At 39.1% G+C, this 21,069-nt stretch overlaps 1 protein-coding gene across 1 annotated transcript in view; it reads right to left on the reverse strand.

The window, feature by feature from the left end:
• Positions 1-20,813, reverse strand: part of cept1b (choline/ethanolamine phosphotransferase 1b) — a 28,821-nt gene extending 8,008 nt beyond the window's left edge. Inside the window, exons 1-6 of the mRNA XM_061984718.2 lie at positions 20,605-20,813; positions 16,314-16,580; positions 5,987-6,161; positions 2,040-2,187; positions 1,646-1,787; positions 1,466-1,550 (exon numbers count right to left, since the gene is read on the reverse strand). Of these exons, the coding sequence (XP_061840702.1) occupies positions 1,466-1,550; positions 1,646-1,787; positions 2,040-2,187; positions 5,987-6,161; positions 16,314-16,507 (744 nt within the window). The 5' untranslated portion in view covers positions 16,508-16,580; positions 20,605-20,813. The remainder of the gene's footprint in view (positions 1-1,465; positions 1,551-1,645; positions 1,788-2,039; positions 2,188-5,986; positions 6,162-16,313; positions 16,581-20,604) is intronic.
• Between the last annotated feature and the right edge of the window lie 256 nt (positions 20,814-21,069).

Here is a 21,069-nt window from a genome sequence, read left to right on the forward strand (position 1 = left end):
CACAACATATTATAAATACACTATGTACACAACATAAACACTGTTCAACTATATACACAGTAAAGACATGTGAAATATCCTTGTACACGTGTTAATTAAACCTTTGTACCAATTATATACTATTTACAAACAATTATACTTCCATTATTATTTATATCCCACATACGTAGTATTAACTACTGTGTTGATTCAAGAGCAGTGTTGGGTTAGTTACTGAAAACCAGTAAATAGTTACAGTTACTAGTTACTTTATTTCAAAAGTAACTCAGTTACTTACACCAAAAAGTAATGCGTTACTGTGAAAAGTAACTATTTAGTTACTTCTTTTTTTTTCAAGGCTCCCATTAATGCCCTTTTAGCCTTCATTTCAGTACTCTTATTGTACTGGAGAATAATACAATCTGTTGATCAACTTGACATGCATTTGCATCACTGAACTCAGAAAGCAATGTGGTCTACATACAACATACACAGACAAAGATATGTTTCAAAAGGCCAATTTTTTTCAGGCCAGAACAAATTGACAAAACTATTTTAAATAGCTGCTACACGATGGCAATTTAACTTTAAGTAGATAGGATCTTTGATCCAAGACACAACTTACATTTATCTAAAATGCTATGTTATAGTATTGAGAATGTCTCCATGTTAAGAAACTCGACTTCTGGCTTCACCATGATGTCTTGTTAGTTGGTATGAGAGTAGCGTATGTGTGTGTGTGTGTGTGTGTGGCCCTTTAAGATATGACAGCATGTGAGGTGAGTGACGTCAGCGAGTGAGTGGGCGAGAGAGGTGAGGGAACGGCGACAGTGAGTGCGTGCAGGTGCTCTAGCTTGGTGGATGGCTGTGTCCAATAAAGTCACAAAGTTGCACCCTCAGCTGTAAAGACCCACTTCCGGGTAAAGTGAAGGTTGTTAGCCCCGAAGTACATAGGCCCTGGAGGAACGTCTCCTCGACTACGGTATGGAGCACCCCCTGCCCCCACCCACACAAAATACGCCTTTTCTTTTCCTTGACACCGCAGCGCTCCAATAAAACACACTCAGATCTTCTGTTTCTAGCCGATACTACATACAAAATAACGTAAAATAACGCAGTAACGCATCATGTGGTAACGGTAACTGAGTTACTGAATATAAAAAATAACGCGTTAGATTACTAATTACCGCCGAAACTAACAGCGTTACAGTAACTAGCGTTGCTAGTCCCAACACTGGTCAAGAGTGATATATTTTTCCAAGACATTGGTCTTAAAGTGTTTTTTAAATGTGTGAATGGAACTGGAACATTTTAAGGAATGATCCAAGCTGTTCCACAGATGAACCCCCTGACAGAAACACATCTACTTTTTAAGTTCGTTCTTATGTTTGCTTTCTGAAAGACAGCTGTCGTCTATCGTCACACACCTTAATGCGGTGTGTGACGATAGCATACCACCCAATCGTTAGCATGAGGTCAGACTTACCAGTGACTGCCAGAGCGAAGAGCCTCCCACAGCGGCCAGCAGGTACATGGTGATGATGAAGAGCTGCACCTCTGTCACGTCGATGCTGAAGGAGAAACACTTAAGCTAATAAGCATCTGAGAAATGACATGCTTGTTTACGCTCCTCCATGATCCTTGGGCAGAAATGTACACCACTCACATGCCAAATCGTAGCGTTCCCGACACGTAGGTCTGCCAGTGGGCGCAGTAGAACATAAACATTCCAGCAAAGCAACAGAAGAACATCCAGTCCGGGTTTGTGCCCAGCTGCACAGCTATACTGGTCCCCAACACAACAAACACTGCACAGACCAACCTTGCATTACACATTTGCAAAGAACAGAAACACACGACGGACCCTCTGAAGGAAACCGTTTGACATTTCCTCGCACACAGCGAATGTTTCGCTGACACTTTAGCATGGTTAGTTTTTATGGAAAGTGTAAAAGCGAGAGTGAAACAACAAAACATGTTGCTAACCGTACAGAATGCCTTTGGGGCATTTATTTATTTCTGTCAAGTGGCAAAACGAGCCAAGTCACAACACAACTCACCGGTGGAAAGGGAGTCACAGCCGTGGTCAAAGAGCTCCCCCAGTGGTGAGCTGCTGTTGGTGCGCCTGGCCTGCTTGCCATCGATGGCGTCCAGCGACTGGTACACGAAGAGACCCACCGCACACAGCAGGTACGCCCAGAGAGGAGCCTGGTAAAGACATAAACACCTCAATCAAGAATATTTACTAGGATGTACGTCGTTAGGATTGTATCTACTCTTATTGGTACTATATGTAATTGGTGTAGGGTTGTCTCAATACCAACATTTTGGTATCAGTACCAAAATGTATTTCAATACTTTTCTAAATTAAGGGGACCACATAAAATGGCATTATTGGCTTTATTTTAACAAAAAATCGTAGGGTACATTAAACATATATTTATTATTGTAGCATAACTTGTCTTTTAGTAGTGAGTAAACATACAAAGACTCCTAATTAGTCTGCTGACGTATGCAGTAACATATTGTGTCATTTATAATTGTATTATTTTGTCAACATTATGAGTGACAAACTGTAAAAATTGATTATTAATCTACTTGTTAATTTAAAGTTAAAGTAAAGTACCAATGATTGTCACACACACACTAGGTGTGGTGAAATGTGTCCTCTGCATTTGACCCATCCCCTTGTTCACCCCCTGGGAGGTGAGGGGAGCAGTGAGCAGCAGCGTAGGCCATGCTCGGGAATCATTTGATGATTTAACCCCTAATTCCAACCCTTGGTGCTGAGTGCCAAACAGGGAGGCAATGGGTCCCATTTTTTGCAGTCTTTGGTATGACTCGGCCGGGGTTTGAACTCACAACCTCCCAGTCTCAGGGCGGACACTCTAACCACAATATCTGCTTATTTTCTGTTTTAACATGTTCTATATACACTTCTGTTAAAATGTAATAATCACTTATTCTTCTGTTGTTTGATACTTTACATTAGTTTTGGATGATACCACACATATAGGTATCGATCCGATACAAAGTAGTTACAGGATCATACATCAGTCATATTCAAAGTCCTCATGTGTCCAGGGACGTATTTACTGAGTTTATGAATATAATATGAATTTAAAAGAAAAAAGATTTTGTGACGATAAAAAATATTGATGTAATCATTGGAGTATCAACTAGATACGCTCTTGTATTTGGTATCATTACAGTGGATGTCAGGTGTAGATCCACCCATGGCATTTGTTTACATTGTGACGCAGGTGAGCTATTGTATCCTCCTACGGTATATAGTGAAGCATGTTTAGCTATTCCTTGTCCTCCAGTGATAATGTTACTTGTAAGAAACTTACTTTATTTGTCGCCATGGAGGCGAGGATTAGTGATTTAAAAGTAGCTAAAACACTGCCGACTGCGGATGGACATTACCCGCTAACTAGCTAGCCATGTCTTAAAGCACCTCTTCAGTGTTATAACTTCACCTTTATCTTTACTTTTTACACCAAAATGCATCCATTCTCCCTTTTCTGTCTACACACTGTGTCTGCTTGTAAGTACTCCGTGTGTGTGCGCTGCCAAACATGCTCCTCTGCTCGTAAAACCAGCAATGTCATGACGTGACGACGATGCGCCGTCATGCCTGTAAAAAAATAATATGGCTAACTGGTACTTTTCAAACAGAGTATAGTAACGTTTTTGATTCATTAGTACCGCAATACTATACTAGTACCTGTATACCGTACAACCCTAAATTGGTGTAAATAAAGATGTGGAAATAATTTTATTAACGCAAAAAGTTGTACACCAGCAACATCATGTAACATCTCACAGCGGGGAAGTCTTTTATCCACAGCTGCTATGTTTGCAGTGCAAGGGGCCATCTTGTAAAGAGCACACATATCCATCACTGTGGTTCTATTCATGACAATTACTCAGCTGCAAATAATATTCATGTGCAAAGCACATATCAAAACTATCATATAAATCAATACAATCAATTAGCAATTTAGGTGGCTGTGCATTTTGTAACAATAGGAATTATTTGTTTAAGTTGCACACAGACGTATTTGAGTGACGAACTGTACTTTTGACAGCTACCGATGTCTGTGTAGCGTGTACTATATAAATTAAAAGAACCAGCAATAACTTCCATTTTTCTTACCTTTTTATGTGGGATAATACTGGCCTGTGGATGACTGGATCGCTACGAGGACGGTTGATGAAACGTGGTAGCGGCGGTTGTGAGCAAAGCGCGTTCACTTCGAACTGACAACTCTTATTAGTAAGTACATTGGATTTTAAACGGCACTTCTCACAAAGAGCGCTCAAAATGCTTCACGTTTAAAATACAAATAGTACCATCAAAACAAGTATACAGCATGATGCAACAACAGAAACATTTCAGAATAAAATAATAAATATAGTCATAAACAAATTAATAAAAAATAAAAACATTTTTTAAAATAACTGTGCGTGACTTTGAGGGAGGAAATATTGTTGTGTTACAAACTTTTGTGTGGTGTTGCTTCCTTATTTGTGATTATTCCAAGCTGATTTTCATCTACTTGTGTCTTTTTGAACGCTAATGTGACAGTGTGTCACAATTATGACGGTCAGCTGGATAAAAACATACCGATAGCCATATCATTTGTCCAGAATTTCAACGGTCTACTTGGGCCGACCCAATTAGTAACCGGTCCAAAATATACCGGTACCAGTATAGTATCACGTTACTAATGAATCAAAAATGTGACTATACTCTGTTTGAAAAGTACCGGTTCAACCTCTTTTTTTTTTTTTTTTTTTACAGACATGACGGCGCGTTGTCACGTCGTGACATTGCTGGTTTTACGAGCAGAGGAGCATGTTCGGCAGCTCGCACACACGGAGTACTTACAAGCAGACACAGAGTGTAGACTGAAAAGGGAGAATGGACGCGTTTTGGCTTAAAAACTAACGATAAAGGTGAAGTTATAACACTGAAACGCCCACAGGAAGAGGGGCTTTAAGACATGGCTAACTAGCTAGCAGCTAACATCCTTCCGCAGTCGGCAGTGTTTTAGCTACTTCTAAATCACTAATCATGGCCTCCATGGCGAAAAATAAAGTAAGTTTCTTACAAGTATCATTATCACTGCAGAACGAGGAATAGCTAAACATGCTTCACTACACACTGTAGGAGGATACAATAGCTCACCGGCGTCACAATGTAAACAAACGCCATGGGTGGATCTACATTTGACATCCACTGTAATGATACTAAGTAAAAGAGCGTATCTAGTCGATACTACTATGATTACATCAATATTTTTTATTGTCACAAAATATTTTTTCTTTTAAATTCATATTATATTCCTAAACTCAGGAAATACGTCCCTGGACACATGAGAACTTTGAATATGACTAACGTATGATCCAGTAACTACTTAGTATCGGATCGATACCTAAATGTGTGGTATCATCCAAAACTAATGTAAAGTATCAAACAAGAGAAGAATAAGTGATTATTACATTTTAACAGAAGTGTAGATAGAACATGTTAAAACAGAAAATAAGCAGATATTACCATTAAATGAACAAGTAGATTAATAATACATTTTTAAAGATTGTCCTTCATAATGTTGACAAAATAATAGAATGATAAATGACACAATATGTTACTGCATACGTCAGCAGAGTAATTAGGAGTCTTTGTTTGTTTACTTACTACTAAAAGACAAGTTGTCTAGTACGCTCACTATTTTATTTAAGGACAAACTTGCAAATAATAAACATATATATAATGTACCCTAAGATTTTTTGTCTTTGCCAATAATGCCATTTTTTGTGGTATTCTTTATTTAGAAAAGTATCAAAAAGTATCAAATACATTTTGGTACCGGTACCAAAATATTGGTATCGGGACAACCCTAGGAATTATGCAAGTCAGCAGAACACATCCTAGAGATAAATGTGCCATGTAAACGCCTTTTCATCCACGTGGAAGACAAGGCGGACTTTAGCTGACCTGCTCGGTGGCTGTAGGGCAGTAGTAGACCAGCACCAGTGTGGTGAAGATGTTGGTAGCCAGGCCAATAATGGTGATCAGGTTGGGAGCGATCCAGGCAGGAACGCGAGCCACCAACCACTCCCAGTAACGCTGCATCAGAGGCTCCAGCAGCGAGCGGCCTGCACTGCTGTACCTGCAGGCCCAGAAGAGGAGAGGCCAGAAGAACGGAGTTGGGTCAGGCTACTTGAACATGCTGACATATTTGTGGACTTAAAGGGCAACAATACTTCTTTTTATTTTTGCCTGTCATTCACTATATCTATGGAAGACAAGAACACATTTATTGTAAATTTTAAATAAACGCTAGCAAAAGTTAACAATAGAGCTCATGGGATTCATGATGCGCCCATACAGTCCTATAAAAAACATCCAAAAAGCGCCAATAATACGCCATTTGCATGTTGTGGCCTGAATATTAACCAAGTATTGTTATTATAAGTGCTAACGTTAAGGGACTAGCAGCAGGGTGATCACGGAGCGCTAACTAGCTTATGCTGCTACATTGACATATTGAGCTGCTGCGTGGCCTCTGAGTTGGTGGAAGTTCATTCTAGATGATAAATCATGCCTCTCACCTGGATAGTAGACGGTTGTGGACATAAACCCACAAGTTGGTCAACTTTGACATTCAAAGAGATGGCCAGAAAGAAACACAAAAATGCTTGTTTGCAGCACCGTTTTTTCCCCAACCTGCATGGGGCTCATGATTAATTCTTCATCTAAACAGGAAGCTATAAACCTCCCACTTCGGCATCCCAGTGAGAGCCACATTCAGGGATCCCAGTGAGGTAAAAACAGTAGAGAAATTGAAAGATTCATTCACGATGATCCCCTGCTGGTCTACCAATGGACTGGACTTTTACAAGACGGTCACTTAAAACAGTCACTAAACTAAGAAGCTAAAGCTGGCAAAAACAATCATACACCCACAACACATCTCATCTGTTTGTGTTGTTGTGAACAACATCATGGATGTAACATTAATGTACAAACAACCATACATCCACAACACATCTCATCTGTTTGTGTTGTTGTGAATGACATCGTAGATGTAACATCAATGTACAAACAATCATACACCCACAACACATGTCATCTGTTGTGTTGTTGTGAACGACATCATGGATGTAACATCAATGTACAAACAATCATACACCCACAACACATGTCATTTGTTGTGTTGTTGTGAACGACATCTTGGATGTAACATCAATGTACAAACAATCATACACCCACAACACATGTCATCTGTTGTGTTGTTGTGAACGACATTATGGATGTAACATCAATGTACAAACAACTATACACACACAACACATCTCATCTGTTGTGAACGACATCATGGATGTAACATCAATGTACAAACAATTACATCCACAACACATCTCATCTGTTGTGTCGTTGTGAACGACATCGTAGATGTAACATCAATGTACAAAGAATCATACACACTTACAACACATCTCATCTGTTGTGAACATCGTAGATGTAACATCAATGTACAAAGAATCATACACACTTACAACACATCTCATCTGTTGTGTTGTTGTGAACGACATCATGAATGTAACATCAATGTACAAACAATCATACACCCACAACACATGTTATCTGTTGTGTTGTTGTGAACGACATCATGGATGTAACATCAATGTACAAACAACTGTACAGACACAACACATCTCATCTGTTGTGTTGTTGTGAACGACATCATGGATGTAACATCAATGTACAAACCACTATACACACACAACACATCTCATCTGTTGTGTTGTTGTGAACGACATCATGGATGTAACATCAATGTATAAACAATCACACACACACAACACATCTCATCTGTTGTGAACGACATCATAGATGTAACATCAATGTACAAACAATCATACACACAACACATCTCATCTGTTGTGTTGTTGTGAACGACATCATGAATGTAACATTCATCTACAAACAATCATACACCCACAACACATCTCATCTGTTGTGTTGTTGTGAACAACATAATGGATGTAACATCAATGTACAAACCCCGTTTCCATATGAGTTGGGAAATTGTGTTAGATGTAAATATAAACGGAATACAATGATTTGCAAATCCTTTTCAACCCATATTCAATTGAATGCACTCCAAAGATAAGATATTTTATGTTCAAACTCATAATTTTTTTTTTTTTTGCAAATAATAATTAACTTAGAATTTCATGGCTGCAACACATGCCAAAGTAGTTGGGAAAGGGCATGTTCACCACTGTGTTACATCACCTTTTCTTTTAACAACATTCAATAAACGATTGGGAACTGAGGAAACTAATTGTTGAAGCTTTGAAAGTGGAATTCTTTCCCATTCTTGTTTTATGTAGAACTTCAGTCGTTCAACAGTCCGGGATCTCCGCTGTCGTATTTTACGCTTCATAATGCGCCACACAATTTCGATGGGAGACAGGTCTGGACTGCAGGCGGGCCAGGAAAGTACCCGCACTCTTTTTTTACGAAGCCACGCTGTTGTAACACGTGCTGAATGTGGCTTGGCATTGTCTTGCTGAAATAGGCAGGGGCGTCCATGAAAAAGACAGTGCTTAGATGGCAGCATATGTTGTTCCAAAACCTGTATGTACCTTTCAGCATTAATGATGCCTTCACAAATGTGTAAGTTACCCATGCCTTGGGCACTAATGCACCCCCATACCATCACAGATGCTGGCTTTTGAACTTTGCGTCGATAACAGTCTGGATGGTTCGCTCCCCCTTTGGTCCGGATGACACGATGTCAAATATTTCCAAAAACAATTTGAAATGTGGACTCGTCTGACCACAGAAAACTTTTCCACTTTGCATCAGTCCATCTTAGATGATCTCGGGACCAGAGAAGCCGGCGGCGTTTCTGGATGTTGTTGATAAATGGCTTTCGCTTTACATAGTAGAGCTTTAACTTGCACTTACAGATGTAGCGACAAACTGTATTTAGTGACAGTGGTTTTCTGAAGTGTTCCTGAGCCCATGTGGTGATATCCTTTAGAGATTGATGTCGGTTTTTGATACAGTGCCGTCTGAGGGATCGAAGGTCACGGTCATTCAATGTTGGTTTCCGGCCATGCCGCTTACGTGGAGTGATTTCTCCAGATTCTCTGAACCTTTTGATGATATTATGGACCGTAGATGTTGAAATCCCTAAATTTCTTGCATCAAAAAAACCAAAAACTGTGTGTGCTTGTCCCACAAAAGGACTGTGTGTTCTTGTCCCACATAAGGATTGTGAATGACAGGCACAATTACAAAAAAGTGCAGTTCCCCTTTAACTATTGTCTTGTCTCCCTGTTATTTGTTTTGTACACAAGCATGTGTCAGGGTAAATGTGACAACAGAACAATGTGCTGATGATTCAGTAATTGTTAGTTTGCTAAGTGGAGATGACTTTGTACTAGGGGTTGTACGGTATACCGGTACCAGTATAGTACCGCGATACTAATGAATCATATTCAGTACTATACCGCCTCTAAAAAGTACCGATTCCCGCCATTTTAATGTTGACAAGACCGTCATGATCGTGTTTTACCGTGCTTCTGTAGAACAGGTCTTGTCCTGCTCCCTGGTCTCATGGTTCAGTCACCTGTCACTAAATGACAAGAATTCCCTACATCTAACAGTGTCAGGTAAATTAATTGGTGAGTCTCAGTTGTCTCCAGCCACCCTCTACAACAGGGGTGCCCATTCCGTCGATGGCGAGCTACCGGTCGATTACAGAAGGTGTATCAGTCGATTGCCAGTCAGGCATTGAAAAAATAGACCTAACAATTAGCGATCATCAATTTTCACTATGATGTCACTTTCGTCACTTGATTGACATTCAAGGCATCCAAGGATCTTGTGACATGACGCTGGCTGCTCCCAGATCATTATTAAGAAGAAATGACCGACAGGAAGGCGAGAAATAGACCCTTGCGCCGTACCCACCATCAAAAACCTAAAGACCGACCGCACAGTTCCTGTCTTCACAATAAAAGTGCTGCTCCATCCTGCCGGCACTAACAAAATAAGAGTCTCAGAAAGCTAGCGCACACAAGCTAGCAGGTTACAGAGTTTGCCGTCAATGTATTTCTTGTCAAGGATACGAGTATGAAACCTGGACAAATAAGATGCCAAAAACCATCTCTTTCATGTGGTACTGGACAGAAAGGACTTTTTTTCTCCTAGTTCGAAAATGTGGAAGTTATCAGCACGGCTGTGAATCAATGTACGTAAGTCGTCAGAATTAAAGGGGAACATTATCACCAGACCTATGTAAGCGTCAATATATACCTTGATGTTGCAGAAAAAAGACCATATATTTTTTTAACCGATTTCCGAACTCTAAATGCGTGAATGTATCATGAGGCTGCAACAAAAAAACTATTATGAACAATTGCTGCATAAACATAAAAATAACATTATTGAAACCTGGGATGTGCTTAATACTATGATTAAAAAATCTAGCAAAAAGGATTTTACAGCTTATCTGGTAAAAGATGACAACTCAATTATTGAAAATATAGAAGAAATAGCTGAGGAATTCAATACATTTTTTGTGAATGTTGGCCCAAATTTGGCAAAAAATATTAAGTTTAATATGAATGATGAAAAAAAGTTAAGGCGTGTATCTGACATTAAAAATTCAATGTTTCTTGGCGGAGTTTGTGAAAGTGATGTGTTAGAAGTGGTAAGAAAGTTTAAAAACAAAAAATCTGTCGATGGTAACAACGTGGATATGTCACTTGTTAAAGAAGTGATGGATTGTGTCCTGAAGCCGTTTACTTATATATGTAATACATCTTTATCAACTGGAACTTTTCCTGACAAAATGAAAATTGCTAAAGTTATTCCGATTTATAAAAATGGTGATAAACATATGGTCTCAAATTATAGACCTGTGTCTCTACTACCTCAATTTGCAAAAATTCTTGAGAAATTATTTGTAAATAGACTTGATAAGTTCATTGACAAACATGAGCTACTGAATGACCATCAGTATGGGTTCAGGAGTAATCGATCTACATCCCTAGCAGTGATGGACTTTGTAGAAAACGTAGCTACAGCAATAGAAAAAAAGCAACACACCGTTGGAGTATTTATTGATTTATGTAAAGCTTTTGACACAATCGATCATTCCTTACTTCTGCAAAAATTGGAAAACTATGGCATAAGAGGTGTTTCACAAGAGTGGTTAAGTAGTTATTTAAGTAATAGATCTCAATATGTGGAAATCAATAAGACTAAATCACAGCCAAGAAGAGTAACTTGTGGGGTTCCACAAGGCTCGGTATTGGGACCTAAGTTATTTATACTATATTTAAATGATATTTGTTCAGTATCTAATAAATTGAAATTTATTATGTTTGCAGATGATACAAATGTATATTGTTCAGGAGAAGACTTGAAGGAAGTGTTGAGGATAATAGAGGTTGAGTTGTTTCAGCTAAAAAAATGGTTTGATATCAATAAGTTATCATTAAATGATAAGAAAACTAAATTTATGGTGTTTAGTGGTGCAAGAACAAATCGTGAAGTAAAACTAAAATTAAATCAAGTGGAAATTGATAGAGTATATGAAACTAAATTCTTGGGAATAATAATTGATCATAAATTATGTTGGAAACCGCATATTGAATATATAAAGGGAAAAATATCCAAATCCATTGCCATTCTTTATAAAGTAAAACACATGCTGAATAAGAAATGTTTGCATATGTTATATTATTCTTTTATTTTTCCATATTTAACATATTGTGTTGAAGTTTGGGGAAATGTTTATAGAACAAACATAGACCCAATAATTAAACTTCAAAAAAGGGTAATAAGAATAATACACAAAGCGTGCTACTATGAACATACCAATCCATTATTTATAAGTTCTAATGTGTTAAAATTTTCAGATATTGTGTTTTTAAAAACAATGGAAATTATGTTTCGAGTAAAGAACAACAGCCTTCCAGCTTGTATGCTTAGGTTATTTCAATTAAGAGGAGAAACCCATAATTTACGGGGGGTATTGATTTTTGAAATAGGTAAAGCAAGAACGAATATTAAATACAAATGTATTTCAGTTTTAGGAGTTAAATGGTGGAATAAGCTCAGTGATGAGTTGAAGACATGTACTTCTTTGTTAAGGTTTAAGAAAACATTGAAAGGTGAGATAATTGAAAATTATAAAATATAGTAACAATTACTTTCATTCCATTGATTTTTTTTTTTTTTTTAACATTGATGTTCCAGGTAATCTTATTTTCAGTGAAGGTATAGGATAGGCAAATATAAGCTTTGGCTTCAGCCTATTCCTTTTTCGGTCATGCTTTTTCTTTTCTTTTCTTTTCTTTTCCTTTTGTGTGTAAATGTGTATGATTGTTATACTGTATATGTATAGTCTGTACTTTTAAACTGGTCACACAAAATGGTTAATGGTTGATGGTTGATTATATGACCGAAATAAACTTATTTCATTCAAACTTATTTCATTCATTCATTCATTCAATTTTGGCGAATTAAACGCCTTTCTAATATTCGCTCTCGGAGCGATGACGTCACAATGTGACGTCGCATCGGGAAGCAATCCGCCATTTTCTCAAATACCGAGTCAAATCAGCTCTGTTATTTTCCGTTTTTTCGACTGTTTTCCGTACCTTGGAGACATCATGCCTCGTCGGTGTGTTGTCGGAGGGTGTAACAACACGAACAGGGACGGATTCAAGTTGCATCAGTGGCCCAAAGATGCGAAAGTGGCAAGAAATTGGACGTTTGTTCCGCACACTTTACCGACGAAAGCTATGCTACGACAGAGATGGCAAGAATGTGTGGATATCCTGCGACACTCAAAGCAGATGCATTTCCAACGATAAAGTCAAAGAAATCTGCCGCCAGACCCCCATTGAATGTGCCGGAGTGTGTGAGCAATTCAGGGACAAAGGACCTCGGTAGCACGGCAAGCAATGGCGGCAGTTTGTTCCCGCAGACGAGCGAGCTAAACCCCCTGGATGTCTTGGCTCACACCGTCCCGAAGATGATCAAGAGAAGAATATCGACCCTAGCTTCCCTGGCCTGCTGACATGAGGGTATGTCTACAGAATATATTAATTGATGAAAATTGGGCTGTCTGCACTCTCAAAGTGCATGTTGTTGCCAAATGTATTTCATATGCTGTAAACCTAGTTCATAGTTGTTAGTTTCCTTTAATGCCAAACAAACACATACCAATCGTTGGTTAGAAGGCGATCGCCGAATTCGTCCTCGCTTTCTTCCGTGTCGCTGGCTGTCGTGTCGTTTTCGTCGGTTTCGCTTGCATACGGTTCAAACCGATATGGCTCAATCTTCAGTTTCTTCTTCAATTTCGTTTTCGCTACCTGCCTCCACACTACAACCATCCGTTTCAAAACATTCGTAATCTGTTGAATCGCTTAAGCCGCTGAAATCCGAGTCTGAACCCGAGCTAATGTCGCTATAGCTTGCTGTTCTTTCTGCCATGTTCGTTTGTGTTGGCTTCACTATGTGACGTCATAGGAAAATGGACGGGTGGTTAAAATCAGGCACTTTGAAGCTTTTTTCAGGGATATTGCGTGATGGGTAAAATTTTGAAAAAAACTTTGAAAAATATAATAAGCCACTGGGAACTGATTTTTAATGGTTTTAACAATTCTGAAATTGTGATAATGTTCCCCTTTAAGTAATACACCAACTTATATTTTTGTCTTGATAAAAGAAGGGAATCTGTATGTTAAGCGTGCTCGTATTGTTGTTAAAACACCTTTAACATGTTAACAAAAACGTCTAAATAAATATATATATATATAAATATAAATATATATACCGTATTTTTCGGACTATAAGTCGCAGTTTTTTTTCATAGTTTGGCCGGGCTCCAGTGCGACTTATATATGTTTTTTCCTTTTTTATTATGCATTTTTGGCAGGTGCGACTTATACTCCGAAAAATACGATATATATATATATATATATATATATATATATATATATATATATATATATATACACACACACACAGTACAGGCCAAAAGTTTGAACACGCCTTCTCATTCAATGTATTTTCTTTATTTTCATAACTATTTACATTGTAGATTGTCACTGAAGGCATCACAACTATGAATGAACACATGTGGAGTTATGTACTTAACAAAAAAAGGTGAAATAACTGAAAACATGTTTTATATTGTAGTTTCTTCAAAATAGCCACCCTTTGCTATGATTACTGCTTTGCACACTCTTGGCATTCTCTCGATGAGCTTCAAGAGGTAGTCACCTGAAAGGGTTTTCACTTCACAGGTGTCATAGATTTGATGCCTTCAGTGACAATCTACAATGTAAATAGTCATGAAAATAAAGAAAACATATTGAAATGAGAAGGTGTGTCCAAACTTTTGGCCTGTACTGTATATATTCACACACACATGAAAATGAGGTAGATCACCTTGACTTGGTCATTTGAAAAGTAGTTCGCCTGCTGAAAAAGTGTGAGCACCCCTGGTCTACAACAACCAAAAAGCGAGAATTGCTTCCTCCATTTCAACTGATGTATCTCACTACTCCCATCTGGACCGAGGTTTTTAGTTCCAAGAGGCAAAACAAAACAGTCCCAGCGGCCATCTCAGAACTAAACACGCTGTAGTACTTATTTTTGCCTATTCTTATTTTAGTGCAATTTTTTATACTACTTATGGTGTTTTATTCTGGTTTGTCCCAAATCTTATCTGATTGGGATTTTATACGTTTTAACCTTTTTTATGGGGAACTTCGAGTATAATCTATTGCATGTCTAAGACTGTACTTTTGTCTGTAGATTTCCTGATCTTGCTGGCTGCAAAACAAGTTTACCTTCAGGTACTAATAGAGTAACCAAACCTAATCTTATAAAGACATTTCTTTGTACACTTGAACAACAGTTAAGAATTTAAACTTAACACATTGGCTGTACATTAAAACGTCTTGCAGTGGCCCGAGTTTGACCCTTGAACAGATTCTTTCCCGTAAAGTGTTTCACCATTCAGACTAGGGATGTCCCGTTCTGATATTTGGATCGGATCGGCTGCCGATATTTGCCAAAAATTGCGTATCGGCAAGGCATGGGAAAATGCTGATCCAGATCCAGTTTAAAAAAAAACTCCGGTCCGTGTTTTCCAACGCACTGATTTAAATAATACATTCCACTTTTCTGCTGCTCCGTAATTTCCGTTCCGCATTTTCCAGCACACCTTCAACACATCCACAATTCTCACGCAGTTGCTTTTAGCTGCTGGCATTACACGACAGGCTCTTCTCACTCTTTCCTGTGTCTCCCTCTCACAGACAGACAAGCGCACCTTCTTACATACGTCACATACTGTCACGACATACGTCACATACGTATACGTCCTCTCCCAGCAGAGAGGTAGCAGCATGGCTAACGTTAGCTGTGATGCTAGTGCAGCCGTGCGAGCAACGCTCCCTCTAAGGTGCTCGCATATCAAACTCTTTTGGCTGTCTTTTTGACACTTACATCCGGCGCCCCCCTCCACACCCTGGATTATAAATAATGTCAATAATTCAATGTGATTATCTTGTGTGATGACTGTATTATGATGATAGTATATATCTGATAGTATATATCTGTATCATGAATCAATTTAAGTGGACCCCGACTTAAACAAGTTGAAAAACTTATTGGGGTGTTACCATTTAGTGGTCAATTGTACGGAATATGTACTTCACTGTGCAACCTACTAATAAAAGTCTCAATCAATCAATCAAAACACATAGAATCATCATACTGCTGTGATTATATGCATCAAGTGTTCATTCAAGGCTAAGGCAAAATATCGAGATATATATTGTGTATCGCAATATGGCCTTAAAATATCGCAATATTAAAAAAAGGCCATATCGCCCAGCCCTAGTTTCAATGATGCCATTTCTGTTTGTCATGTATAATTTTGTCTATTTTGTGTTTATCCTTGAATAAACAGGTCAGTTTCTTGTTACCAACCATTGTGTATTATTCAAACTCCCCTAATTCAGCTGGCTAGTTGTTATCAAGAGTACTAAAACCCTTTTCAACATGATTCTGACAACTAAGTAGGCTAAATAACTTTAAACTTTAATACATGCTCGGATAGGCCAGTATCGGTATCGGTCAGTATCGGTATCGGATCGGAAATGCAAAAACAATATCGGTATCGGATCGGAAGTGCAAAAACCTGGATCGGGACATCCCTAATTCAGACCAACTCAGGGTTGTACAAGCATGTGTGCATATCATAAATGTCTACCTGTGCTCCTCCAGCCTTTTTAGCTGGTGTCTGGAGAGGGGGGGCGAGGGCAGCTCAATCAGCCGGCGCAAGACCCCGGGGGCCAGCCAGCAACTCGCCTCCATGCCTATGCCTTGCCCGGCGGGCTCCTTGTCCCGCAAGAGCCCCCGACGAGAGCGCAGGGTCCCCCCTTGCTGCTGCCCCGTCGCACTCATGGAGCCCCGCTGGCCGCCGGTCCTCGACACTCTGCCACGGTCCTGACGGAGGGGCTAGAGTTCCACTATGGAGCTGGACAGATAGGGAGAGCTTTTAGATATGACAAACTTTAGAATTGTAAGCCTTTATTTTTTCAGGTCAAAGAAAACACAAACCCAAATCAAACAGAAATAGATTGACAAACTTTTTAAATAACCGCAAGATAATGAGGTTTTGTTTTTTTTGTCACCGCCATTTGAGCGATAGACATGTTGGCCAACCACAATTGTTGAGCCTCACGTTGTCTCTCGCTTCAAACCGGGAGAAACACGTCTAACTATGCATGGCTCTGAACACCTGAGCACATTTATTTAACAGTAGAATTAACTGAATGCAGTGACACCACTTTTCACTAATTGACAATCTTTGCCCCGGTGGACTCACAGCGAGATCGCCAGCTTAACACACACAGGAAGCCTTACGACTCGCGAGTAAGAAGTGCCGCACAATAACAAAAATTAAGATGAAAAAAATATGATTACAAAGCAGCGGCAAATCGGATGGGCAATATGAGCCCATCAACACGGATGAACAAGCGAGACTGCTGGGATGGCAATAAACAAAAAGACAACGTCAGGCCTCGTTTTTCCAACTGGAGAAAAAAATACACTTTAGGATGTTCAACATTTATTTAAGTTACATTTTTGCTTAAGCAGCTACAGTCAGTCCACTTTATTTATTTATTTATTTATTCAGAATAACAGTTATTTACCTTCCAATTAGAGTACAATTAGAGCTGAAACGATTCCTCGAGTAATTCAAATAAAAAATAAATGAGGAAAACATTTTTTAGGGCATTTTGCCTCGTTTAATACACAGTAGACAAAGTTCACGTTTCGCACGGACTGTTTAGGTATTGCACAGCGTGTTGACGTCACAGATCATACGCCCCCTGCACTGCACAACACAGCTCTTTTAAATACGCTTGAGTTTAGAAAACTTTTTCGCCGACATAACCCGCAATGGCAGACGCCGCAGAAAGCAGTGGACAAGAGCCATAGCAAAACGAGTGACAAAAGTTGTCTAAGGTGTGGGAACACTTCACACTAAAATGGAAGGAAAACGCAGTAGTTTACAAACATTGCAAAGTGGAGCTTGCATACCACAATAGCACAAGTTTGATGCTGCAGCACCTGTCGAGAAAGCATGCGATTTGAGGGACGTCCGGAGGCAAGGTAAGTCATCTATTATCAAATGTAAACGCAAAAGTTGTGTTAATAAAATAAATGTTATTCATTATGATAACCAGGATGTGTTCTCTCACTCCCGCGAGGTGTTGAAAACTAACATCGCTATCCAAGCTGTCGTGTTCAATTAGCCTTTCTTTAAAAGTAGTCGTGCAAAGTTATTCGGGTCATTCAAGTTATGCAACCACATGCTACTTCGATAGCTTGCACTTGCATCCACTATAGTCTCTGTAGAATGTAAGAGTTCCAAGTTCTTGTTCACAGCGGTAGCACTTGTGTGCCAAGTTCCTGTCAGCCATATTCTGTTCTGAATATGAAGTTGCACATTTCAAATGCAGTATTAAAGGCGCTACCCAATCCACTTTTTATGTTTGATATAATGAAAACTGTTCTTATTATTTTCTTTTTAATACTAAGAATATATTTTTATTTTAACTTTCTCAGTGAATAGTAATTTTGAACTAATCATATATATATATATATATATATATATATATATATATATATATATATATATATATATATATATATATATATATATATATATATATATATGTGTGTTTTCATCTCAAACATGTTATGATGGCAAAATGAACATTGATTACTATTTTGCATGGAATGAATGCAGTGAACTGTATAGCATTCTTAAATTTTTAAACTGTTGTCATTATTAAGTGATGTTTCTTTTTATATTGTTTATGTATTGTTGGCAGGTTGAAAACAGCTCAGCGGATTTGCGTGGAGAAACCAACGTTTAAACGGCACCGTATAATAATCATCAAAAACGCACTTTGTTTATGCAATCACACCACACACCACATAGGGCTGTGAGCGCACCTGTTTTTATTAGCACACACAAATCGGCACAATCAACCACGGACACATTTTAGCTGTGCGTGTCAGCCTTCAATAATGAAAACAGAAGTTTAGGAAGTAAAAGACAATCAGGCCAAACGCAAACATTGAGGGCACATCTTAACATGTATAATTTAACCTTAATTAAGCAAAAATATGATTTATTCGATTACTCGATTAATTGATCGGGATATTCGATAGAATACTCGATTACTAAAATATTTGATAGCTGCAGCTTTAAGTACAATGTTAGAATAATTATGTATAAGTTATCACACAACTCTTACGCTTAAAGGCCGTTGCTATAGTTATTATCAATTGTGCTGAAGTTGTACTTTTCTATCTGTGCAAAGGCACAACTTGTAATTTTCCATTGCGAGTTGTCTCGTATCAGCAGTTTGTTTCCAGACTCTGCCTGCTGACAGCCAAGGACAGACATCGAGTACCTCAACGCAGATAAAACAGGGACAGGGCGAAATCACGAGTGTCAGCACATTTCCATTCTGAATAATCATATATTGTGTCTACTGGAGCTGCTTGCATTACCCCTCCCTTCAAAAGCAGCCTCAGTGATGTTAACTAGGGACCTCCCGAATGAATAGAGGAGCACGTGAGACTGTACCTTAGAGCAGTGGTCCCCAACCTTTTTTGCACCACGGACCGGTTTAATGTAGGCATTATTTTCAGGGACCGGCTTTCCACTTGTGCCAGATAAATACAGCAAAAATAATGGCATGAAAAATACAACTCACTGTAACGCTGAATTAGTGGGAGCCCTGGACTTGTTTCTTTGCAATGAGATGCAGATGGAGATCAGCCTTTGGCTACAATCTGTCACATTTATATTTTATATGTTCATTAATGTGCATTGTATCATGTCACAAAGTTATAAAAAATATATATCAAATGGAAAATTCCTATGAGGAGTTTTATTATCTATAAACAATATTGTTGGTGTGTCCCGTGAGACAGGCAAAATTTAAGTCGGAGAAAATGCAGTAGTTTATAAATGATTTAATATTTCTCTGCAGACTGGTAGCAAATGAGTCACGGACCGGTACCTGGACCGGTGGTTGGGAACCACTGCCTTAGAGCGTAGGGTGAAACTGTAACTGAGTGTACAGCCCAATATGTCTCTCCTCATGAGCAAAATTAAACTCTGTCTCTGCTTGATTCCTTGCTTCTTGTCTCGTTCAATAGATAGTTTGGTATTTGAACCTGACATACAATAGTAAACAATTCTATAGTGATGAGAAATAGAAATACAGAGCATTTTTAATTTGCAATCGCAATTTTGGAGAGAATCTTGAGCAAGCCACAGCACAGGGATGAATAACATCATAAGTGAATTGCTCTTCTTTGGAACATATGACAATATAATTAGTAGAATCAAACATAACAATGACACTTGATTAAAATGGAGATTGTCATACAACAAAACAAAAGTTGGAATACTTTCTATCAAACAACTGGCTAGGCAAGATGAATGCCACGACCAAGTGAAGCCTGCAGCAACCTCCAGACAAAAACATAATTTTTTATTATTTCTAACGAAGTAAAAATATACAAAGTTGCACATAATATGCAGTAAACACTACTGGTGCGCGTCAACAAACATGACAATCCAGCAATCAAAAACTAGCTTTGCCACCACTGGGAACTAACGTAATTTTGCTGATGTTGACGATTAGCCAGCTAGCTTCCGCCTCCACTCCTCTGCAAACATCAACCTTGTGACGCTTTGCTTCTTCTAAGCCGCGCTGTTGCGATTGTGTAAATGTCATTTTATGTCACGAAGCACCGTTGCAAATGCCGCCGGTCGGGTCACTGCTTGTGGGTAAGAGCAGCCAACACACTCGGTTCTTCCTGTGGGGCTACGGCGAGCTCCAGCTAGCCTAGCCTAGCATAGCCTAGCCCAGCCCATCCCAGCCCAGCCCAGCCCTAGCCTAGCCTAGCCTAGCCTAGCCTAGCCTAGCCTAGCTACATGCTAACTAGCATGAACAGGATATACAGACCCAGACGAGGACGAGGCGACAGCTCCAGAGAGGCTGAGGGGGAGACGAAGGCTCTTCACGCCGACAGACAGGAGCCCTCTCTGGTCGCTTGAGTGGAGATTACCTCCTTTTAGACTTGCGGCGGTAATGAGTGGCCGGGGACAAGTCAGCTTCAACCGGTGTCTCTGGCTGTCACAACCCCGCTCGTTGACGCTCGCGCTGGTGGAAGTCTCGCGTTGCGTTTAATGAGCTGGGATTATTCATGCCATATTTTAGACTACAAGGCACCACCAGAAACAATCTATTGCAAAGCTAGGCAAATTAAGGCCCGGGGGCCATATGCTGCCCGTTAAGATTTTCAAGTTGGCCCGCCGGACAGTCCCAAATAATTTTTTTTAGAACTTTTAGATGGAATAATTGTATCTGCCATTATGATGTGCAGTGATGTTTTCAAATTACGGGAAGTATTGACCTATACAAAGTATT

The sequence above is a fragment of the Nerophis lumbriciformis genome, linkage group LG23 (assembly GCF_033978685.3).
Source record: "Nerophis lumbriciformis linkage group LG23, RoL_Nlum_v2.1, whole genome shotgun sequence".
Classification (NCBI taxonomy): domain Eukaryota; kingdom Metazoa; phylum Chordata; class Actinopteri; order Syngnathiformes; family Syngnathidae; genus Nerophis; species Nerophis lumbriciformis.